Here is a 25,623-nt window from a genome sequence, read left to right as displayed (position 1 = left end):
GCACACTGCAATCTACATGTTACATACTCCAGTGCATGCTGTACTTCACAAGCAGATTATTTTTCCCCCGTAATCCTGTGACCCTGTATCTATTGCAGAGTAGTTACTAGAAGAGGAACGCAACACAGTGTGAGCCAACACAGTCCAGTCTGGATAAACTGGCTATGCATACAAGTAACAGCCATAACTGGCTTCAGTACAGGAGGGGATTCAAATTAGCATGAAGGTTATTCCAGTTGGACATTCCTAAACCCCACCCCCTACTCCTCCCTTCAAAGAGATTGAATTTCCTTTGCATATTTTCTTTGGAAGAGGAGCAGTAGATGTGTGGTTGGTTGTTGCTTTTTCAGGAAGAGAGTGGAACGCTCTGTTGAGCTCTCTTTCTCAACGTGGGTTTACAGTTTGGTGACCGAAGAGCGAATGAGCCTACATCTCTCTGTGGGAGGGAAAAGACGCCACGTTTTCCAAACTAGGATTTATGCTTAGAGAAGAAGCTTGGCTTAGCTGAGGGACAGGGGGTTTCTCTTGTACCCCGGGATCATGGCCTGGCTGTTTGCTAGAAACTGTTTTGCAGAAATTGCCCCTGGAGGCAAATTGTCCTCTTACATATTCAGAGCATGGAGCAAAGGGGCTCTAACTGCATACATGCCAGAGGCCACCTCTTTTCCTGGACCAAAGGACCACCACGGGTTGTACCAGGTATCTGTGGCACAAACAGATGCATTCTGGGGAGCACTAGGGAGAAGCCGGCTTCTGTGGATCAATCCTTTTCATTCTGTCAGTAACTGTAACCTGCAGCAGGGCCACCTGACCTGGTTCCTCGGAGGGCAGCTGAATGTAGCAGGTAAGGAGAAAACCTGCTGTTCTCCCCCCCCCTGCCTGTAGGGGGAAAATTCTAACTTTCATAGACTGGATCCTTTTTTATTATCCAGTAAAAACATTCCATTCAAGGTGGCAAAACACTTGAAGGAAGCTGGTCTGGGGCATTGCATGGAACTGTGATGTGCATTTGAATACCTCCTCAACCTTGAAGCTCACGCTGGGTAGCTACCATTTCTCAGACTGGCCTACACCACAGGGCTGTTGTGAGAAGCTCTCCAGGGGGGAAGCTCTCCATGCTGTCCTGGCCTCTTTGGGGAAAGAATAGAATAAAAATAAATGTGACAATAATAATATAATGTACAGAAAAACAATAACAGGCCTTAAGCTGAGATTCATTGCCTTGTTGCTTTGTTCCAGATCTGGGAATTATTTTATTTCTTATAGATTAGATCATAATCTACTGACTTTGAGGTAAAAGTTCTGTCCAAAGCTTCTTGTAGTGTTCCTGGTTTTTGCACCCTGCAAGTTTCACATGCTGGGGTTTGAACGTTCACATTCCAGTCACACCAAATTTGAGTCCAGGGGGCTCAGACTGACTAGAAGAGAACCACAATATAATCAAATAATGAGTGGAAGCATCGTGCAAGCAAGTGGAACACACCATGTAAAATGTGTGGTGGGAAATATCTGGCTTCCCAAAGTGCACTAATGGATAAAATTGTTTATTTGTTCAAGTATGTGGCTGTTCTGTTGCCTATTGTACACCAAATATTTTCCATTTTAGCGTTCAAAGATTTAGGGTGCAACCATCGGCCACATCTTTGTTTAAGAATTCTTCTGGGACAAGATATTGTCCAATTCTTTTGAGTTGCCACACTATCTATTATTTATTTATTTCATTAAATTTACATACTGCTTAATTGTTGTTGTTTTTTAAAGAAAAAAAACCCTCAAAGCGGCTTACAAAAAGAGTCTAGCCTGGTGCCGTATCAAGTACCCAGGTGCGATTCTATATCCTGACTGACAATGGTCTCCCAGGTCCTAGTCCAACACTCTAAACGCTACACCACACTGACTCTGTTGAAGGGTAGAATATATATATATATATTTAAAATAACTAAGAAAAAGGAGATTGTAAAGTGGCAGAAATGGAGACTCGGTGAGCAGTAACCCACACCACGATTAACATAAACTGTTGAACGCTATCTATGATTTGCTGAGCGCCAAAGTGTCTCACATTGTACCAAACAGCTGATTATTCAGCTGTGTTCATTGCCTTAATAACTGCTGTAGAGAGACTGGGGATTAAGAAATGAATCTGAGTGTCTAGTAAACAGAAGCGGATTTGAAATGTAATGGGCTGGTGGCATTGAACCTTACTTTCCGCTACAATTTCAGATGGGCAAAATGAGCAACTGATGTAGTATGAGTTGTGAAACGAAATAATACAAGCTGTACAGCTAATCTATTACAGGATGTACAATCTACAAAGGTTGTGCAACTGATGTGTTTTGGGCTGTGCAAATAATTAACTTGGGATGTACAGCTTTGACTTCTGCATATTGATAATAGGTTGTGCAATTGACCTTAGGCAGTGTTGTTGACACGGGGCAACTGCTACCTGCACAATCTACTGTACAATTTGTTACAAATCAGCTGCAAAATTGTCACTCAGCAATCTGATGATGGCCAGTCTGTTCTTGTACATTTATAGAATACTTAATATCGATAATTCCAGTACTTTTATGTGTTAATAATATTTATTATGCTTTTGTATATGCAGGCAATAAGGACACTATTATTATTATTATTATTATTATTATTATTATTATTATTATTAACTATCCACTTTCTCCATAACATGGGGTAAACTGCAGACACCTGAGCCTGTCATAATGAGCATCTTCTCTTTTAGTCAACTGTTTGGATAGACATGTCCACAAAGCCCCCAATAAAGTTGCCCTGATCTGGGAGAAAGATGAGCCTGGGCAAGAGGAACGGATTACATACAGGTAATTGCTTGCCTTTTTGCACACCCAGACAAGGGAGGGGGAGCTGCATTTAAAAACTATTCGGTTTTCTAATATGTGTGGACATCATTCGTCTGGAGAAAATGCAGTCAGTTTATAGTTCCCATTCCATAATGTTAAGCTCAGCCTGCAAGTTGCAATGCTGTTCTGTGTCTTAATATCAGAGCTCAAATTTCAGTATATAAAGTGATACTTTTTAGGGATGGGCAACCTGTGGCCCTCAGGGCCATCTTAAGCATATCTGGTGCCATGGTGCAAAGATCCCTTCGGCGCCCCCCCTTTCCCAGAGTTGTCGACCTTTTCCCAAGCCTCTGCGGGGATCACTCTCCTTCCGCGGAGGCTTGGGAGGCAAGCTGCCCGCCTGCCAGCCATATGGTTGATGGGGCACAGCTGGCGGACGTGCAGGGAAAGGGGAGGCCACTGGCAAAGCTGCACAGCTCCTCCACTCACTGGGGCGCCCCTGAGAGGCCAGCGCCCTGGCGCCACGCGCCACTAAGCCCAATAGGAAAGACGGCTTTGGTGGCCCTGCAAATGTTGCTAGACACCAGCTGCCATCAGAGCAGGGCTACTCCAGTGTGGTGTAGTGGTTAAGAGCGGTAGACTCGTAATCTGGGGAACCGGGTTCGCTTCCCCGCTCCTCCACATGCAGCTGGGTGACCTTGGGCCAGTCACACTTCTCTGAAGTCTCTCAGCCCCACTCACCTCACAGAGTGTTTATTGTGGGGGAGGAAGGGAAAGGAGAATGTTAGCCGCTTTGAGACTCCTTCGGGTAGTGATAAAGCGGGATATCAAATCCAAACTACTACTACTACTACTACTACTCTTCTTCTTCTTCTTCTTCTTCTTCTTCTTCTTCTTCTTCTTCTTCTTCTTCTTCTTCTTCTTCTTCTTCTTCTTCTTCTTCTTCTGCTTTATACCAAGGGGAAAAAAAGTTCCCTCTAGCCCAGTATGACATTAGCCTTCCATATCTTCCTTATTCCTCTTACTTTTGATGGAAGATACAAGGGAGTCAGTGCTAAAGCTCATAAATGTGCTGCTCTGTAGTTATTGTCCTTAACATGATTCAGAAGAGACTGGTGGGTTTTTTTTAAGAGGGTATCTAAACAACCAGGTGTTTTCTTTGGACAGAGAATTGCTAGAGATGACATGCCGCCTTGGGAACACCTTGAAGCGACATGGAGTGAAGAAAGGTGACCGAGTCACCATTTACATGCCCCCGTGTCCGATGGCTGTGGCAAGTATGTTAGCCTGTGCCCGAATTGGAGCAATACACACAGTGGTATTTGCTGGATTCAGTTCCGTTGCATTGGCTGACAGGATCCATGATGGTAAGAGCCTCCTTCGCTGAGGACTGTACACGTCCTTTTCTTCATTTTTCTTTTACTAACTTTATATACAGCCTCAGGGACCAACTGAGTGTGCAGAAATAGTGATTTATATGCAAATATTTCTGACGTTAATGTTCTCTTACCAAAAGTCCTTATGTATTAGAGCACTCTGTCCTCCAGTCTTCATGGAAAGAAAAGTATGGAAAGGGGTGTCTTAAAAAAAAATAAATCATTTTAATCATGATGCTCTTTCCCTCCCTTTTCCTGCGTTGAATCTCCCAACCCAAGCCTGATCCCAACAGCACTGCAGAGCTCATGGCAGGCTGTGGAATTACTTTATAATAAAGCACATTTGTAAAGGAATCCCTGCCAGCATCAGGAAGGGATTTTCTAGAGGAAGGAATTCACCCCCTGTATATGAAATACTTGAGCTGGGGGGAAAGGGTAAAAAAAAGAAGAAGTAAAGGACCCCTGGAGAGTTAAGTCCAGTCAAAGGCGACTATGGGGTTGTGGTGCTTATCTTACTTTGAGGCCGAGGGAGCCAGCGTTTGTCCACTGACAGCTTTCTGGGTCATGTGACCAGCATGACTAAACCACTTCCAGTGCAATGGAACACCATTGAAACTAGAGTCCGCGGAAATGCCATTTACCTTCACGCCGCAGCGGTACCTATTTATCTACTTGCACTGGCGTGCTTTCAAACTGCTAGATTGGCAGGAGCTGGGACAAAGCAACGGGAGCTCACCCTGTTGCAGGGATTCGAACTGCCTACCTTCTGATTGGCAAGCCCAAGAGGCCCCGTGGTTTAGACCACAGCACCACCCGTGTCCCATGCAGGGGGAAAGGGTACAGTATGTTGCATCTGTATTGTTTTCTTTCATCTTCTCCAGCTCAGTCTGAAACAGTGATCACAGTGAACCAAGGCTTGCGAGGGGGCAAGTTGGTTGAGCTAAAGCAGACAGTGGACGAGGCTCTCGAATTGTGTCCAAAGGTGAAGCGGGTTTTTGTTTCAAGGAGGACTGATAAGAAGGTGCCCATGTCAGGCCTGGATCTACTGCTGGAGGAGGTGAGAACCAATACCCCACTCATAGGCTATATTTGATCATCATCGGTGGCCCCATAAGCCATAGTTTATGTATGCCATAAGCTATAGATAAGCACTGCTCCTCTCATGCCTCTCTTCTCCTCCTCCCTCCCGCCAGCACATAACAGCATGGCGGGAGTGGTCATTCACATTAAAATAACATTTGAAATATGTACGTATTAGGATTTCAGTAACAGTGAAAACTAGAACGGTAGAATATGTAATAGAAAACCAGCATAAATTGAAAGACTGAAACGCTTAAGGCCCATTTAAGAATAATAAGTAAGGGAGCCAGGTAAAGGTGCTGTGGAAGAGCATTCCGTGAGGATGGGACCAGCACACAAAAGGCCCTGCCTCTCATGAGCTCATATATCCTACTGGCAGACATGTGAGCAGGGCCTCCATGACTGATGGTTCCTACATATAATACATTTCTGAAGCTGCTGTCAAACATCTGGGGGGGGGGGGAAACCCACTATTTAAGCCTTCTTATATCCATTATTGAGATGTTATTGAGGAAGATGCAGAGGAATCTTTAGGAATCTGCATTAGGATCATCAACTTTTTTTTTTTTTAAAAAGGTGCCAATAGCAGCTTCACCCTTTGGAGTGAGATTTTAGCAGTAGGGGAGGGGTATTTAATCCTGCTTGCACAGTTACCTGATTAAAATTCCCCGCCCCCCTAAAGAAAAGCTCCTTTTGTTTCTACAGAAATAGAACGATAAGGTAGAAATGGTGTGGTAGTGTCAGACTAGACAAGATGCTAAATATGTAAGTTGCAATAACATCTGCTTTTAAAAAGCATATAGAAGACATGGGGTCTATTTTCATCATTTTTATGGGGATGGGCCATAGCTTAGCAGCAGAGCATCCGGACACTTAGTGTGTAGACAATGGCCCAATGGTCTGACTGCATAAGGCAGCTTTCTATGTTTCTACCCATATCAGTAGGAGCGATGGAGGCTATACTTGTGGAGCTAATATACTGTCAAGCTTCTTTCTTCAGCCATGAGAATTTGAGATATGCTTAAAAAAAACAAAAGCTTGGGGCAGTGGGGATGTGTGTGTGGAAAAGGTGGGCCCAGTCCTACTAAGCTTCCTTCTTAATTTGGCCCTTGGTGCAGGGGGAAGTGAAGGAGGCCTGGGGGCTGTGAAGAGAGCCTACTGAGAGAGCTTCTCTGCTTCCTGTGACAGGAGATGATGAAGGAGGACGTGACCTGTGAGCCTGCTGCCTTGGAGAGTGAAGATTTACTGTTCCTCCTCTACACTTCAGGAAGTACTGGGAAACCCAAAGGACTGGTCCACACCCAGGCAGGTTATTTGCTGTACGCTGCCATCACACACAAGGTAAGTCCACACAAACGTACAGAGCAGAGATATCCCGTAACTTCACAGAGGACAATTAAACCCTGCTAACCTGCCATGTCATATTTCCTTCTATGCATCTGCTACCGGAGAGCCGCTCAGGAGCTGCCGGCTATAATTTACTCCTCACTAAGGGAGAATCTGGCTGGTCACAGGCTCGACAGCAACTAAGGTGACAGAGACCCAAAGCCAGGCACAGAGAGCAGCCTCAATCAAAACTGGTGTCTCACCACGATGAAAGCTGTGTAGACGCTTCGGGGAACGTGTTTATTTGGCTTACAGAGCTCAAATCAATTTCCGTACAGATGCAGACTGGGAAAGAGCTATGCTTAAAAGGCTTCTTGGATGATGAAAGTCTTCAGTAGGTGCCAAAAAGGCAACAGAGACATTACCTGTCTAATGTTTTAGGGGATGGATTTTCAAAGGGTAGGTGCCATAACACTAATGGAACACCACCTGGTGGAATGCTCTGTCCCATGAGACTAGGGCCCTTCAGGGTTTAACCTCCTTCCGTCGGGCCTGCAAGACAGAGCTATTCTGCTTGGTCTTTAATTTGAATTCAGCCTGATCTTTTATTTCCCTTCCCTCCCCCTCCCCTTTTAAGAAGATTACCCACAGCTAATTCTCCCCTGGTCTCCTCACTGGCCCAAGTAGGACCAATTCAGCCAGCTAGCCCTGGGGATTATCTAATGCTTATTTCCCCTAAATTGATTTTTGAATTTTATTGTTATTCATGTTTTTATACTGTATTTTAAGCTGTTTTTATAATTAAGTTTGTTGTTAGCTGCCCTGAGCCCTGTTTTTGAAATGGGAAGGGCAGGGTATGTATGTATGAATGAATGAATGAATGAATGAATGAATGAATGAATAAATAAATAAATAAATAAATAAATAAATAAATAATAATAATAATAATAATTAACTCCATTCTTATATGGTGTGATGTGGACCTCCTAATAAGTTGGTATATATAGGCAGCCCTCACAATGATTGACTCAGGTATATAAGGAATGAGGCAACATTTCACATATCTGTATAGGACATTATACACCAAAACCAAGACCTTGAACTGACAGTAGCCCAGTCAGCCAATGCATTTATTTCGACAACAGGGCAACATGTTGGTGATATCCTGCCCAAAGAGCAGTTAAGCTCTTGCATTTCCCACCAGCTACAGCTTCTGGACCAACCTCAAGGGAGAGCCCCACAAGGAGCACATTGCAGTAAGCCTGCCTGGAGGTTACCAATGTCAGTGGTCAGGATTTCACGGTCCAGAAACAGCCATATCTGTTTTACCAGCCAAAGCTGGTAAAAGACACTCCTAGCCACTGAGGTCACCTGGGCCTCCAGTGACAAAGATGCAGCCAGGAGCATCCTCAGACTACAAATGTGCTCTTTCAGGGGCAGTACAACCCCACCTAAAGCAAACAACTGAACAATTATCCCGACTGTAGAGTTACCCTTTCTAGGGAAAATCTATTTAGTTTTTTAAACGGTTGCCAATGACCTGTTTGCAATTAGAATCATAGGATCATAGAATTGTAGAGTTGGAAGGGACCCCGAGAATCATCTAGTCCAACCCCCTGCTATGCAGGAATATGCAGATGTCCAATTTGGGGATCAAACCTTGGCATTATCAGCACCACACTCTAACCAATAGCCTGTTTGCAGTATTAAGCCCCCTTTACAGATGCACTCTAAATCCCACTGCATTCAGTGGAGCTGACTGCCAGGTTAGTGTGTAGAGAATTGCAAAAGTATAGACCAGATCTAGACATGTCTATCAATAGTCATTCTCACGGTATTCAGCGGGGCCTATTCCCAAGTAAGTGTGCATAGGATTGTAGCCTTTCTCTGGAAGCCTGATCCCAGGTTTACACATTAATATAACCGATAATGGGATTTAATTCTGATTAAATATGATCAGTTGAGACTGAGAATCAAGTGAATTCATCATCAGAAGTTACATTTTTACCACTTCTAGCTGCAATTCTTTGGCACAGGACATAGGAGAAGGCATCTGTGCAATGTGTTACTTTGAGGCTACTTTGTGATTTGGTTCATCCATCTCCTAATGTATTATTTTTAAAAGGAAATGCAGACATTAGTGGCTATAAATTTGATTTCAGGCGCTGTGCTGGGGAAGGAATACTCAATCCATTTTTTCATAGGCTACTATTGCAAATAAAATCCCCCCTCCCCAGCTGCTTCTGCCCTGGCAGGTTCTCATAAAACGGAGGGGAATAGTTTTGCTCAGAAAAATGGCTCATAGGGAAAGGGTTAAGCATTCATCCAGTGTTCAAACCTACATTTTCCTGGAAAGGAAAAAAAAAAGTTGGAATATTGGTCACAGAGCTTCCAAATGCCTTTGAAAACCACAAGATCGGATTGCAGTGGATTTCTGCTTTTTTTCTCCCTGCTGGAAGCAGCACTCTTGGTGGTGTCTTCACAATGAAGCAACCCAGAGAATGGCAAGTTTCCATTGCAAACATGCTGACCCAGACTCCTCAAATCTGCTCCTCTGGAATCCTCATCTGTCACCAGGAGGATGACATTGCTACAGCAGCCCCAATAGCAATAAGCTCAGAGGGTGGGGAGGGGAGAGGGCACAGGGTATTGTTTTACATAACAGCTGCAGAAGCAACAGCCAGAAAACCTAGAGAGGATGCATTTGATAATGATCTGGTTTAAAAGAAGACACAAAGTGAAACTACAAGAAATGGACCCAATAAAAATAAGTTTTGCCAAGTGGATCATCAGCCATGCAGTCCAGTTGTCGCTGAATATGCTATAACTCTATTTTGCTCCAGGGCAGCATTAAAAAGCCAGCCACATTTATAGCCAGGAGACTGAGCAACAGAAATTACAACAAGCTCTGAAATTATGATTGCTGGTTACAGCAAGGGACAAACAGGAGCACGATGTTAAGGTTGCAGTCATCTCTCTAGATGCCCCATGCCTGTCACATATGATGGCAGACGTGGGGCAGATGAGTGTGGTTTGGGGGAATCTCATGAACCAGGCCTAAGGTAAAGGTAAAGGGACCCCTGACCATTAGGTCCAGTCGTGACCGACTCTGGGGTTGCGGCGCTCAACTTGCTCTATAGGCCGAGGAGCCGGCATTTGTTCGCAGACAGCTTCCGGGTCATGTGGCCAGCATGACTAAGCTGCTTCTGGCGAACCAGAGCAGCGCACGGAAATGCCGTTTACCTTCCCTTCAGAGCGGTACCTATTTATCTACTTGCACTTTGACGTGCTTTCGAACTGCTAGGTGGCCAGGAGCAGGGACCAAGCAACGGGAGCTCACCCCGTCACGGGGATTCGAACCGCCGACCTTCTGATCAGCAAGTCCTAGGCTCTGTGGTTTAACCCACAGCGCCACCCATGTCCCAGGCCTAATTAGGCTCAAAAACAGTGTTGTCCAACCCTGCTGTTAATAGAGCTGGTTTCTGTGGCAAGCCATGCATACCCATCGTTTGTTCAGCAGAGGAAGCGAGAATGTCTCCTCCAGGCCTGGAGAGCATTTCTTGAATTTCTAATTGTAATTACAAGCTATGTAAAGGATGGAAGGACTTGGTCGGATCATTTTAAAGCACCGAGGGTGTTACAACTCTGGATAAAACAAGCATGGCCAGCAGGCCAAGCCACTTTTGCCACTACTGAGACTGATAATTGCTATGAACACCACTGCACCCAAACATTTGGTTTTTCCATTTTGTTGTTCTATGACATTGCTTCCCACTGGGCTTGTTCACACAATGCTTTTTAAAAAGAAGTATCTGCCTCTTGGCGCCGTATTAGAAAAGTTTGTTTTACTCTAAACATGTCTGGCCAGAGATATTAAAGGGAAGAAAAACAGGAAGTATGAACGTTGGCAAGTTTTCCAGCACGGAAACAGTACCCCAACTGTAGATAACTTTTACCCAACAGATGTTATGTAAACTCGTTGGGTGGGGAGGAAGTTGTTCTCATTTCTTACATCCCTTGCTTTTCTGCAGTATGTGTTTGACTACCATGATGGAGATGTCTTTGGCTGCATTGCAGACATTGGCTGGATCACAGGGCACAGCTATGTGGTATATGGCCCTTTGTGCAACGGAGGAACCACAGTCCTTTTTGAGAGCACTCCAGTGTACCCTAATCCAGGTAAAAAACAAAACAGTATACGCAATAAATGGCTGTGGACAAGGCTGTTAATGTATGGAAGGGATGGTCAGCTGTTGCCTTAAAGTGAAGTTGCCTTTGTAAAACCCCACTTCTTAGCTCTACCCTTGCCAATAAATACATTAATCTAGGTGCTGTAAACATTTTTGCTCTGTTTCATTCGTAAGAAAAAGGAGCAATGAGTCACTCTGCATACATATACTACCAGAGGTTGCACCCCATCTTCCTTCCCTCACCAACCTTGCTTGCCCTCCATGCCCTGCCAAGCCTCACCCCATTGCCAACGCTTCCTCCTCCCATTACATTTGGACAATCTGCTCCCTTTACAACAACACTCCAAAAAAGCCCTCTGTGGCTCACCTGGGACGCTTGCCTGGGCAACCCACCTGCATCTCTGTCCTCCTGTTCCCTCTTCTTCACCAGATTCCTCCTTGCCTCACCTGAGTAGCCTGTCTGCTCACCTGCCCATGTGTCCACCCAACCATGGGAGTGGTCAATTTTTAAATTAAATGAATAAAAGCTTCTGTGGTATTTTTTTTAGAATTTATTTTTTTTAGGTGGGTCACACTGAACAGTTGGAGCGGTCAGCAAAACAAAAATTGAACAATTTATTTATTTTAATTATTGGGGGGGGCATAGAAGACCAAAAAAGCCCTTTGGTATCACAGTGAGGGACCTAGATAAGGAGAACCAGATAGTGGGGGCCAGATGCAGCCAAGGATCATGGATTAGATAAAGAAGAGGTTGTCAAGTTAAAGAGAGGCCAATTGGCCCATTTAGAATTATGCTTGTTTATGTCAAGTTGGGCTTCACGTGCTTGAAAAATACAACAAAGCATGGCTAATTCAAACACAGGGGATAATGACCACTTCCTGAGGTAACTGGTTTCATCTTTTTATTTCAGGACGTTACTGGGAAACTGTGGAGAGGTTAAAGATAAATCAATTCTATGGAGCCCCTACAGCTATTCGCCTACTGCTTAGATACGGGGATGATTGGGTAAAGAAATATGACAGATCTTCCCTCAAAATCCTTGGATCAGGTAGCTATTGCACTGGAACTTTGCATTCATGGCAAAGCCACATAAAAGAATAACCAAGTTTACAAATTTGGTTGAATATTTCGCAGGAGGTGGATTCATGGAATCTGTGGTGCCATCAGGTCAGGACTTTGGGGCAGAAGTCCAAGTCAGACACATCGGAGCTGGCTTATCACACTTTGAAGTACCTGCAGTAATCCACATGGCCCTCTAAAGAGCTCCTCACCCAAGACGACTCAAGTCCAGAGCCTAAAATTACACAACAGCTCTGCTGGGTGGAATGTGGAAATGATCAGACAGATCCAAATATATTTATATACTACTGCTGCTTCACAGAGAATATATAAGGGAATGCAAAAAGGACTGGCTGACAAGAAATTTAATTTATTCCATTGGACAGGGTGTTGTGACGTCTAAAGCTTGCAGGTGCTTCTTTCTTACAAGCTGTTTGCTTCTTTTCTTCCTCTTGCAGTGGGAGAACCTATCAACACAGAAGCATGGGAGTGGTACTTCAAAGTGGTCGGAGATGAACGGTGCCCTGTAGTGGATACCTGGTGGCAGACAGGTAGGAAGACTATCATTTTACACAACTTGTTAAGTAGGATCTGAAGAGAACCCGTGCAGTTTCGGTTATTTGCACATAGGGATGTATTCAATCAATCAAGAAACTTGTCCCAGCAAAAGAAAAATGGATACAAAAACTTATGGAATATACAGAAATGGCAAAACTTACTGGAAAAATAAGAAATCAAGATGGCAAACATTTTATAAAAGGATGGAAATGGTTTATTGAATATTTACAAACAAATTGTAAACAGCTATGAACAGTGGCAGGATTATTGTAATAGCCTGCAGAGTATATATTTAAAGTAGATGAATAAATGAACAAATTAAGTTAATTTGGATATGCAGAAAATATTACAAATAAATTTAAGGAACTGCAGAAAGAGGGGGAAAGAGAGGGGGAAGTAAGTTAAATTTTGAAATGTTAAAATAACTGTAAAATTATTGAAATGTATAAACCTGAAATTCATTCATTCATTTATGAATGAATAAAATGAAAGAAAGAAAGAAAGAAAGAAAGAAAGAAAGAAAGAAAGAAAGAAAGAAAGAAAGACTTGTCTTCTCCCCATGCTCCTTATGAAGACCAGTGGCTCAGGCCTTTCTTGACATTCTTAACACAGGGAAAGCATATTTGCCTCCAAAGAACTGGAGATCATACAAAGTAGAAATGTTTTCTTGTTAGCATTCTCTTACTGACCAGATTTCAAGGGTGTTGAAGTTTTGTTTTGTTTTGTTTAGAAACTGGAGGCATCTGTATTGCTCCTCGACCTTCAAACCCAGGTGATGAGATCCTTCCAGCCATGGCCATGAGACCATTCTTTGGCATCAAACCTTCCCTTTTGGATGACAAAGTAAATTTTAATCCTATCTATCTAACCTACCTATCTATCATCATCCACTTTTATGTAAATTCTCAGTCATGTAAACAGCAATCAATATTAAAAACTAACAGACACACATTAGCAAGAATCTCAGTCCAATGTGGCTTGTAGGTCAAGATTTTTGGAAGGATCAAGCAGAATTTGAGATCAGGAATCTACCGTCAAGTTTTTCTTCCCTACAGATTTTCCTACTTTGAGAGTTGCTCTGCACAATCTCTCCTCCCGATTTCTTGCATTCTTTTGGGGATTTAGGATGGGCTACTCTCTGATCATTTATGCCAAGGCAGTTTCTGTATTATTTGTCACAAGCATGGCTACTGAATAGAAGCTAGGGTTGAACTGAAGAGGAAACAGATGTGGCTAATTTGAATCAATGAATCAATGAACTAGCAAAGGCTCAAGAATTTTAAAATATTAGACAATTACCACGGACGCGGGTGGTGCTGTGGGTTAAACCACAGAGCCTAGGACTTGCCGATCAGAAGGTCGGCGGTTCGAATCCCTGCGACAGGGTGAGCTCCCGTTGCTCGGTCACTGCTCCTGGCAACCTAGCAGTTCGAAAGCACTTCAAAGTGCAAGTAGATAAATAGGTACTGCTCCGGCAGGAAGGTAAATGGCATTTCCGTGTGCTGCTCTGGTTTGCCAGAAGTGGCTTAGTCATTCTGGCCACATGACCTGGAAGCTGTACGCCGGCTCCCTCAGCCAATAAAGCGAGATGAGCGCTGCAACCCCAGAATCGGTCATGAGTGGCCCTAATGGTCAGGGGTCCCTTTACCTTTACCTTACCACAGAATAAGAGAAATCGATAACTAGGCTCCAGTGCCAAAGAAGATTCACACTCTGCAACAAGAAAACCCAAATCTTGTTATAAGAAGTACATTTTTGTAGAGGTGTTTCTAGATGTTTGTCCACAGACATAGAAGCTTGCTTTTAAAACAAAACCCCCGGAATGCTAAATTACAAGCTACTTCCTTGGTTGCACAGCATGAGCTAGATGTGCAGAATACATTACATTGTAATTCATTCATTTATTTTTAAAGAGAACCCCATATTTCTTGTTTTCAAGGGAAAACTCTTAACAGAGAATGATGTCTCTGGAGCACTTTGCATTTCTCAGCCATGGCCAGGCATGGCCAGGACCATTTTCAATGACCACCAGAGGTTTGTGGAGACCTACCTGACGCCTTACCCAGGTACAGAATTGTAGAGAGGTAAAGGGGAAAGGAGAGCAGTGAAGGGTTATTGCCATGGGTTCGAAGAAAAGGTTCTTTAGGGCATATGTATTCAAGAGCTTTGTGGAACCAGAAAAAACTGGGGTACAACTTCTTAGTCAAACTAAGGACACAACATCATTCATGTTATGTACTGAAGTTCTCACCCTGGGCCAGCAGGGGGATACTGTAGATAGTTATGCAAATAAGGGATGGAAAGTGACGTTCAGTGATTGGATAGTTTTAGAAAATTGTTACAGTTACGTTGTGCTGGAGCTCTATATAAGCAGGCTGACTGAACCCTTCAGTTCAGTTCTGTTCTGGCCTCTGAATAAACGAGCTGTTTGAAGAATCGCTGTGTCGTCTGATATGTTCACCCACAACTTAACAATTCACCAAATCAGCAATTGCCTGAACAAGTTTTTAGAAGTAAATAGCAGGTACTTGGGGCCTGATCTGGATCCTGGCAAGGGTAGAGGGCCTCTCCCTGTCCTCTTGTGAAAGTGGATGAGTAGAGAACATACTGAACATGTACCTGTAGCTGCACATTGCAACAGAAGATCTGTTATGAAGAACAAGCTGTCTTTCAGTGAAGCTCCTCTCCCCATGGAAGAAACCCAGGATCCCCCAAGCTACTTTAAAATCTATTGCCTTCTGCACGTTAGAAGTGAAAATGATGTCTTGTTTTGATCCTCCTAGGATATTTTTTCACTGGGGATGGAGCATATCGGACAAGCAAGGGATACTACCAGTTGACAGGCCGTCTGGATGATGTCATCAACATCAGTGGGCACAGGCTGGGCACGGCTGAGATAGAAGACGTTGTGGTAAGAAATTGTGTCATGTCTATAGAGAGTTTACCAGGTCTCACAGAAGTAGCAGTTGTCACAGTAGTCTCTGCCATGTCTTAGCAGCAGCCTACGAAAATGGGCATGTGCTACAAGTTGGTAGCTGCCACTAGCTGCTGCAGGACGGACGTCTGCAAGTTGTATGATAACTTGCCAGTCCTTTTACTTTGCCAATGCTCCTCCAGCATTGATTCTGAGCATGGCAGGGAGGGGATGACAGTAATTGCGAAGGCAAAACAAATTTGATAACCAGAAGGATGTAAATGAATGTCTCCATTTTTATTTATTTGGTAAACTAAACAGTGAATCCCAGTTGCAGAATCTGTGATTTCTACTCACAGAATTCAGCAGGTACTGGAATCTCGAATGGCTCAGCTAATAATTTACTGAAGTCACCTCAGGGAGACTTTAGTGTTCTGCTAAAATGGGCTTAGAAGAAAAGGTCCTGAACTACAAGACTTCAGAAGAGATGCCACAGCATTGTTAGTTACCAAAGTATACCTATGATTGCTTCTCTTCTCACAGCTGGACCACATTGATTTTCTGAAGATGTCATCTCACACAGTACATCATTCCCCGGTAGCATTCTTTGCTTAAGAGCATCTTCAGCTTAATATTCTTTCTGACTTACCCTATATTTTTGTCCTATAGCATAAACATTCAGAGGTGGTACTTGGTCCCTTTTTACAACTGGTGTATCTGATCTGTATTAACAGTGATAAATAGTAAAGTGGGGACTGGGCCTATCACAGCCTTTTACCCTGTCAAGAGCAAGGCCAGAGCTCAGGGATGGTGGGAGTTGTAGTCCAACAACATCTGGGGACCCACAGGTTGAGAACCGCTGCTTTAAGTGAATCTTACCACAGACCTGCCTGTGTTTCAGAATAAGCACGGGGCAGTGGCAGAATCAGCTGTGATTGGATTTCCTCACAAGATCAAAGGAGAAGGTGAGCAATTCAAGTCTAGATGCTAATGCTTGCACCCCCTTGAGTGGCTCTCCAGTGGGATTTTTCTTTGCATTACTGCATTTATTGGGAAGGGTAAACAGGAGCAAAGAGAAGGATCTCACTCATAGCATCTACACGGGAACTTCTAATGGTAGCTGGAATGAGTGCCTGCTTATATCTATTCCTGGGGCTCCAAGCCTGTGGGGATGGGGGACAGGGACCAGTGGTTTGTGAACATTCAAGCATTCTGTGGCATGGCTGTGGATTTGTGGTGGAAGACAGGTGACTGCACACCATTGTATTAAAAATTCATAGGCTCTTCAGTTGGAATTTATACTGCTGTTTTTATTTGTTTTTATTTCTTATACAGTGGTACCTCGGGTTAAATACTTAATTCGTTCCAGAGGCACCACTTTAGCTAATGGGGCCTCCTGCTGCTGCCGCACCGCCGGAGCACGATTTCTGTTCTCATCCTGAAGCAAAGTTCTTAACCTGAAGCACTATTTCTGGGTTAGTGGAGTCTGTAACCTGAAGTGTATGTAAACTGAAACGTATGTAACCCGAGGTACCACTGTACTGTATTTTACTGTACTGCAGCTTGAATTCTATATGGAATTCAAGTTGCAATACAACACAACATATAATAAATAAAAGCAATTAAAAACCATACAACTTCTAGCACCGAACGTTGCAATTGCTGCAACAGGCAGGGGAAAAAAAGGGGGGGAGTAGTCCGCCAAGGCCCTACTTAATTTTCAAGTGGTCCATGGGAAAAAAAGTTTGGGAACCACTGATCCAGTTTATTCAAGCCTTGACAGGGAGAAGTGACAGAGACCAGCTGTTGAAAATACATGCTGTGGGCTAGGGAAGGATGGCGAGAACAGAGGAAAAGAATGTACAGTAGCCCAAAGCTCCCAGACTTCCACCTGCATGTCTGCAGAGGCCTATTTTATTGTACGGAGCACATAAGGCTGTCAAATTGATCTTGTAACACAAGCCTGAACTTTTTTTTACAGCACAAAATAATAAAAATAAATAAATAAATAAATAAATAAATAAATAAGGAAGATAATTATACCCCACTCTTCATTTTATTATCTATTTATTTATTTATCTATCTATTTATTTATTTATTTATTTATATTATTTACAAGCAACTGCCCTCTTGCGCACGATCAGCGCCACATGCTCCTGCTAACACACATGCCCAAAACGGCACTGAAAGGGGGTGGAATGGGGCAGGGCGGGAACAGGGCAGGAATCATGGAACTTTGAAGTGTCAGGCATAGCTCTAATGGCTTTAGCCCAAACGTAGCAGAGTTTTCCTGCACAGCGAAGAAGCTAGTTGAGGTGGAAATGACTAGTCAGCTAGACTCAGAATAACTATTTACAGGATTTATTAAAAGGAAAAATAAAACCAGCAGAGTTTCTGCATACAAAACAAAGCAAAATAAATCCTTTCTTTCTCTCTCTCTCTTAACCATACACAGCACTCCTACTCCTAACTCCTAACACACACCACATCACACTGTGCTAGCAATCCCTAGATAACAGAGTTGAGTGCTGGTCGTTAACCAATCAGAGTAAGTAGTTTCTAGGTCAAGCAGACCTTGGCTTTCTGCCAAATTGACACTGCCTTGAGTTAATTGTGTGAAGCCAGAATCTGTAAGTTTCCCATGAGAACCAATTAACAGAAACTGAACACCCCCTCACAGATTCTGCTGGACAATTAACATCAAATACACCTATGTAGGAGATTATTTTTCCAGCAAACCTAAACCCTTGCACATTCGCTTGTTCTTTACCTTTGCCAATGGTTTAGTTAACACATCTGCTACATTTTCTTCACTTGATACATAAGTACATGTGATTACATTGTCTTGTACACAGCAACGCACATTGTGGTATTTTACAGAGATATGTTTGGAACGCGATTTGAAACCCTCTGTTTTACTTAAGGTTATACAAGCTTGATTATCAATGTAAACTTGTACTGGTTCTCCACAATTTACATTTAAATCTGCTAACAAATGCTTGAAATAAATCACCTCGTTGCACAATTCACTCAATGCGGCGTACTCTGATTCCGTTGATGACACACTTACAACGTCTTGCTTGCGTGACCGCCAGCTGATTAAAGCTCCACCGACCATTATGACCAGTCCTGTGACAGATTTTCTATCTGGCAAATTTCCCCAGTCACTATCACAGTAGCACCTCAACATTTCATCCTCTGAAGAATTTAATTGTAACATATAGCCAATTGTCTGTTTGAGGTATCTCAGAACTTGTTTTACCCCTTTCCAGGCATTTAGTGTGGGTTTTGAGACCAATCTACTTAATATGCCTACTGCATAGCTAATATCAGGTCTGGACCACTGTGCTAGATACAATAAACTTCCAATTACAGAATGATATACATCAGGATGTTCAAATTCAGGACTCTCGTCTATATGAAGTGTTTTTATGAAACCTGGATCCATAGGCACCACTGCCCCTTTGCAATCCTGCATCCTGTATGTAGTCAGTAGTTGTTTAACTTTGTTCTGCTGACTAATTAGGCAGCTGCCATCTTGGGCCCAGCACACTTCCAACCCTAGATATGTCCTAACCGGGCCTAAGTCTTTCACTTTAAACTTACTGGACAATTGCTTGGCAAACCTTTTAGTTTGTTTATCTGTTTTGCAAGCATACAATACATCATCTACATAAATCAGACAAAACTCTTGATCACTGCCTGTACCACGTACATAAACACAATTGTCAGCTGTACTCTGCTTGAAACCAAATGACACTAAGGCCTCATGGAAACATTTGTTCCAAGATCTTGCAGCCTGTTTGAGACCATATAGAGCTTTGTTTAATTTCAACACTCTATTGGAACCTGTCTCATAACCAGGCGGTTCGGCTAGATACAGGTCTTCTGATATTGATGCATGTAAATATGCAGTCTGGATATCAAAATGGTTTAACAGGAGTTTTCTCTTTGCTCCAAGCGTTAAAATCAGCCTTACACTGTCTCCCTTAGCAGTAGGGGAAAAAATCTCGTCATAATCTTTTCCAGGCCTCTGAGAGTATCCTTGAGCCACTAAACGAGCTTTGTATTTGTACTCTCCTGTCACCAGAGGTTTAAGTTTGTACACCCACCTGCAGCCTACAATCTTTGCCCCCTCAGGCGCTGCTACTGGTGTAAAAACCTTGTGCTCATTCAGAGAGGACATCTCTTCCTCCATTGCCTGCTTCCAGAGCTCTGCCTCCTCTTTTGGTAACTTTAACACCTCCTGAAAACTCTTGGGTTCTGCAATCACACTAAACACATTTGCAGTATCTGGAGAAAAACGCACTGGAGGCACTCCTTTGTTTTGTCTTTTAGATCTTCTGGGAGAAAATTTTTCTTCTGACCCACTTTCCTCCTCAGAACTATGACCTCTCTTTTGTTGCTTAGCAACTGGTCTCTGGCTAATTCCACTTTCTTGAGAGCTCTTATCTGAACTTTCCTCCCCCTCAGACTCTGATTCTCTATATTTACCTTCAGAGTCATGAAGCTCCTGGGAAGGTTCAAACCAAACCTCAGTATTGGCATGTAGTCTCTCCCAGCCACTATGTTCACAAAAAGTGGCATTCCTGGAGATCACAATGCCATTTGTCCCTTCAGCAAAGCGGAAACCTTTTCCCAGCTCCTGGTAACCCACAAACACTAACTGTTTGGTCTTAGGATCTCCCTTCTTCCTCATTTGTTTTGGAATTAACACCCAGGCTTTTGATCCAAACACATGCAAATGGTCAATTTTGGGTTTTTTCTGAAACAATTTAAAGTACGGAGTTGTACCTATTGTTTGATGAAAGAGCCTATTTTGGAGATAACACGCGGTGAGCATGCTCTCCCCCCAATAAGACATGGGCAAATCAGCATCATCAAGCATGGCAAACATCATGTCTTGTAAAGATCTGTTTTTTCGCTCTGCAACGCCATTCTCCTCTGGGGAAAAAGCGTTCGTTTTTCTATGCCCAATGCCACGCTTTTGTAACCAATCTCTAAAAGCATTTGACATAAATTCGCCACCTCTGTCCGTCTGAATCCTTCTGAGTTTAGTGGACAGAAATCTTTCCACAGATGCCACCCAGCCTTTAAACTTAGTGAACACGTCACCCTTATTCTTCATGGGAAAAACCCAAGAGTAACGTGTGGCGTCATCCACAATTGTTAGTGAAAAACGCGATCCACCCCTGCTTACAGCAAATGGACCAATTACGTCCATGTGAACCAGCTGTAGCGGTGACTCACTAACTCTGTCACTTCTGGGGTAAGAGACTCTGTGGGTTTTAACCTTTTTACAAACATTGCAATCAAGGTACTTGTTACAACTCTTTAAATTACCCCCATCAGCCAATTCAGACATTTTTAGTACACTTTTCCAGCCAGCATGCCCCATTTTCCTATGCAATAAGTGCACACAGTTGTCATGTATAGCTTTGTTATTCACTGCAGGCTGAGATTTACTGACTACTGCTGCAACTTGAGATCCTGCTTTAAGCCAAAACAAGCCTCCCTCTGACTTAGCAGTGCCTAAAATCTCACCAGCCTTCTTAAGAATGCAACTGTCTCCTTCAAAATGCACTTTAAACCCAGCTTTTAGCAAACAATCTACAGGCATCAGATTGCTCCTTAATGAAGGCACACAAAGTACATTTTGCAGGCATTCACGAAGACAAGGAACAAAAACTGCACCCCCCGAAATCACTTCGGAAGTACTTCCGTCTGCTAGAGCCACCTGGCTGCGCTGTGCTGAGTTCTTGGAAACAAACAATTCATCTGAATTTACGATGTGCCGAGACGCTCCCGAATCGACCACCCAGACAGCTTGTTTCTCATCAGCAATCTTGACCTCGGCGGTCACCAGTTGAGCCGACTGTTTTTGTTTGAAGAACTTCTTTTTCCACTGCTGCTGCTGCTGCTGATCTCGTCTCTGCTCCTGCACCGGCAGCTGAGACTTGACCAACTCAGGACATTGTCATTTTAGATGCGCTGAAGACCCACATCGAAAACAACGCCTAACAGCAAACGCAGACTCCTCACCGGCACGCTGCTCTTGCTTCACCCCTGGCACGGCATGAGAACTCCTTCCAAACCGCCCGCCTGTAGAAGCCTCTGCAGCCAACGACCTTTCTTGCCTCTTCTGCCATTCTTCAATCAAACGCCCAGTAACGTAACTGATTGATAAATCACGCTCCTGTATGCCTTCTAGAGACAAAACTAAATTATCCCAGCTTTCCGGGAGAGAACTCAAAATAATAGCCACCTTCTCCTGCTGGTCTAACGCACAGTCTCTTTCCTGTAGCGCAGCAAACTTTAACTGTAAACTGTGTAGGTGTTCCTGCATTGTAACCCCAGGCTGTAACATTGCCTTGTACAATGCCTTGCGAATGAACAGCTTGGAAACCGCTGTCTCACGCACATGGAGTTCTTTAAGTGCTTGCCACACACCTCTAGCTGTCTTGATTCCCCTCACATACGGCAACTGGGAATCTTCCAGCCCCAAGACAATTGTGGCCCTTGCTCTTTGGTCTTTATCGAGATCTTCATCATCAGGCTTCGCAGGAAACTTACTCACCACTTGCCAGAGACGATCCCTCTGCAGCACTGCCTGCATGCGTTCCGACCACAGCAAGTAATTGGAGTCATTCAGACGCTCAAAAGCCATCTGAACTGGTTGTGAGGCCATCTTGAGAGCGATGTCCCTGGAACCCGGAACCAGCTACTCACGACCACCGAGAGAGAAAACAGGAACCACAGCACCCAGCACTCACACGCTGCAGCTGTTGTCCTTGTGTCCGCTGCGTCACCAGCTCACCACAGTCAGGAACCAGCCACTGTCCATCTGCTGCACCAACAGGAACAACAACTTCTGGAACTACTGGAACCAACGCCGTTGATGCTGACACCACCGCAACTCAGGCTGGCAGCACAATGCCCATAACCTCATGGAACTTTGAAGTGTCAGGCATAGCTCTAATGGCTTTAGCCCAAACGTAGCAGAGTTTTCCTGCACAGCGAAGAAGCTAGTTGAGGTGGAAATGACTAGTCAGCTAGACTCAGAATAACTATTTACAGGATTTATTAAAAGGAAAAATAAAACCAGCAGAGTTTCTGCATACAAAACAAAGCAAAATAAATCCTTTCTTTCTCTCTCTCTCTTAACCATACACAGCACTCCTACTCCTAACTCCTAACACACACCACATCACACTGTGCTAGCAATCCCTAGATAACAGAGTTGAGTGCTGGTCGTTAACCAATCAGAGTAAGTAGTTTCTAGGTCAAGCAGACCTTGGCTTTCTGCCAAATTGACATTGCCTTGAGTTAATTGTGTGAAGCCAGAATCTGTAAGTTTCCCATGAGAACCAATTAACAGAAACTGAACAAGGAATCCCTGCTTGTGCGTGTCCTGGTGATGCGCACATGTGGCCTGGAACAGAAACCTTGTGCGGGTGGGAATTCCCCTGTATTAAATTTATAAACCGTCCTTCATCCTAAGATCTCAGTGTGGTTCACAAGACAAAATGTAAATGCATCACTCACAGTTGCATGCATATATATATATATTTTAAATCACATGAGACAAATCAACAAAAGAGACTGGGTCAGCAATTAAAACAAAGTCACAAAACCAAATAAAAGGGATTGCATATTGAAGCCTCCTTGCAGCATACTTCTTACTTTGGCATGGAAGTAATTGCTGAAGCTCCCAGCCACGTGAATCCACATTGAAACTTTCCCTCCTGGAAACTGGAGTGTGGCGTTTATGACATTACCTTTGCTACATGAGCAGCAGCTGCATGGCAGGAGGTGCCGTGCCACAAAAAGTAACACCCGAAGGGGCTTTTCGCTTCCATTTTACTAACACCAAGAGATGGCAGAGGGTTATGACAGGAGTAGAAGCGGCAGTCTGCTTTGGCAGGCACTTCTACGCTTGTTGATGGCACATCCTTCTCCTGGCTTCCTCTTTCCACAGGTGTCTATGCATTCATTGTGCTGAAGAAGGGCTCTAATCTCCCTCAAGAGAGCCTGGCCTCCGAGCTTCGAGGGCTCGTCTCAAAAGAAATTGCAAAGTATGCAGCACCGGAATATATTCAGGTAACAATCTGAGCTATTTTCCTCTTCCGCACATTTCCATCACTTTGCGGTATGTTCAGGGAGGGATTTAAGGTGATTGTTCCATCAGCGCACACATTTCAGCTTCCCAGGAGGAACAACCCCCCACTTCTCAGCACCGTGTGCCGTTATTGGGGCTGTTCCGACCACCCAAGAGCCAATATGGGTGTGCATGTGCAGCGGGGAGGAGGGGTTGAGCCCTGTTGCACTAACGGAAGCCTTTGTGCAGGCTTCCACTAGCGGGACGAGTTGGTTGAATCCAGCTGAGGGCAGGATCTAAGGTAAAAAGCATACAAACCAGCTGTGTAACCACTGCAGTAATATTTCTAAATATTTTTTTAAATGGGCTAAAGTATTCAGATCCTTCCAATCTCACTGTTGGTTTCCTCAGAATATTCTAGTACAGCAGCAATAGCCACATTAAGGATCTTGTGGGTTCCAAGAGTGCCTTTAGGATTCATCTGTTCCCTTCCAACATGCCCTGCATACATTTCATGTTATGAGAGCAAATACATGTGTGTAGACTGCCTAGAGCAAGTTTTACTACATATACTTGAATTTATATCCCACCCTTCCTCCTAGGACCTTAGGGTGGCATGGATATTTATTGACTTCTCTCTCCCCCTTTTTAATTCTCACAACAACCTTGTGCTATGTTAAGGCTTGGAGATAGTGGCTGGCCAAGGATGGTTCATGGCCAAGTCGGGATTTGAATTTGGATCTTTCCAATATTAAGTCTGGCACTGCACTAGCCTGGGCTCACTCTGACACATAGCATGATAGCTCCTAAAAGCCTAATTTGCCTCAGTTCCAAATACAGTCGTATCTTGGAAGCTGAACGGAATCCATTATGGAAGTCCGTTCAACTTCCAAAATGTTCAAAAACTGAATTGTGGCTTCTGATGGGCTGCAGGAAGCTCCTGCAGCCAATCAGAAGCCATGGAAGCTCCATCAGGCGTTCGGGTTCCAAAACAATGTTCATAAACCACAACAATACTTCCGGGTTTGCAGCGTTCGGGAACCAAAACGTCCGAGTTCCAGGGTGTTCAGGATTCAAGTTACGACTGTACTGCCTTCTATGAGCTGGCCAAATTGCTATTGCACTAAAAGCTAGGATTCCTTCCTAAGGGCAATGAGCAAGATGAGGGTTGAGGGATTGCCCTGAGGAACTAGTGGGAGGAGCATGGCTGCAGCAGAGTTCCAGACGCAAACGTACGTGTGTGTGATTTCAAGTACATTTCACTTTCTCAGGTTAATGTCAGCAATGTACACTTCCCAGCCTTGCTCTAACCCTCGTTTTCTGCTTCAGGTCACTCAACGTCTGCCCAAGACTCGCTCAGGGAAGATTATGAGGCGAGTTTTGAAGAAGATTGTAGAAAACAAAGCAGATGAGCTGGGAGATCTGACAACCTTGGATGATCATGAGGCAGTGAAAGACATCATTGAGGGACACAAGCAGATTCAGAAGCAACAGCAAGGGCGGTAGCTCAAATGCTCTCTCAACAGCTTCAGAAAGAGAGTATATTGCAAGCAGCCGCGATTCCACACTCGTTATCCCTTTCAGAAGTAGAAGGGAGTTTATTCACTGTGAATGAAAGAATTCCAAAGCAACCATCAAAAAAACATCATTTTCCAAGACAGGGAAAGATTGTGCTTATTAAGGCTGGACACAAAGTCTCTTCCCTCCCTCCCTCTGAAGGTCTCCCAGCTGTGTATGGATTCCAAGGCTTATGTATTGTACCAGAAAGCTGGGGGTTTTACTTTCTTTGCAGCCAAAGTCCACAGTGAAGAATCTCCAAACTAAATAAACTTCAAGTTAAGAAGAAAATTCACAATGGAACAGATCTGCAAGTCTGTCTACTTTACTCCAGGTTCTGGGAGGGGGGAAACACTCGATTTTTGCCACTTGAAGCATTCATTGGGCAGGTAGTTAAAATGAGAGAGGAGGCAGCAGTACGGATGTATGAATAGAGAAAAGTATATAGAATAATTGGATGCTGTGCAGATCTGGGCCTTACCACGACTTCTTCCAGATTCTGGACTTCAAAACAATTTAGGATAAACACACACGTTTTCAAGCTTTGTCTTTCATGTCACTCTTCCCTTTTATTATTCTAATCCAATAAAAAATCAGTCCAAAGAAAGTAGCCCTTGAGGTTGGCATTAGCCCACAGATTCTCTGCTAGAC

The 25,623-nt window shown here is 43.8% G+C and overlaps 2 protein-coding genes across 5 annotated transcripts in view; one reads left to right on the top strand and one right to left on the bottom strand.

Annotated features, from left to right (window-relative positions):
* Positions 1 to 25,623, bottom strand: part of ABCD4 (ATP binding cassette subfamily D member 4) — a 59,348-nt gene that overhangs the window by 12,560 nt on the left and 21,165 nt on the right. The gene's annotated exons all lie outside the window — the stretch shown is intronic.
* On the top strand, positions 154 to 25,279 carry LOC128409174 (acetyl-coenzyme A synthetase 2-like, mitochondrial). The gene is made up of 14 exons (XM_053379429.1): positions 154 to 844; positions 2,738 to 2,834; positions 3,981 to 4,180; positions 5,071 to 5,246; positions 6,458 to 6,610; positions 10,627 to 10,774; positions 11,697 to 11,834; positions 12,304 to 12,396; positions 13,134 to 13,246; positions 14,343 to 14,469; positions 15,187 to 15,314; positions 16,219 to 16,282; positions 23,296 to 23,417; positions 24,745 to 25,279. Exons 1-14 carry the CDS (start codon positions 541 to 543, stop codon positions 24,919 to 24,921), a joined length of 2,040 nt encoding a protein of 679 aa, XP_053235404.1. The 5' UTR covers positions 154 to 540; the 3' UTR covers positions 24,922 to 25,279.

This window comes from Podarcis raffonei, chromosome 1, assembly GCF_027172205.1.
Source record: "Podarcis raffonei isolate rPodRaf1 chromosome 1, rPodRaf1.pri, whole genome shotgun sequence".
In the NCBI taxonomy this organism is placed as follows: domain Eukaryota; kingdom Metazoa; phylum Chordata; class Lepidosauria; order Squamata; family Lacertidae; genus Podarcis; species Podarcis raffonei.
The sequence above is the reverse complement of the archived record's forward strand: the minus strand, read 5'-3'. Positions and strand labels throughout refer to the sequence as shown.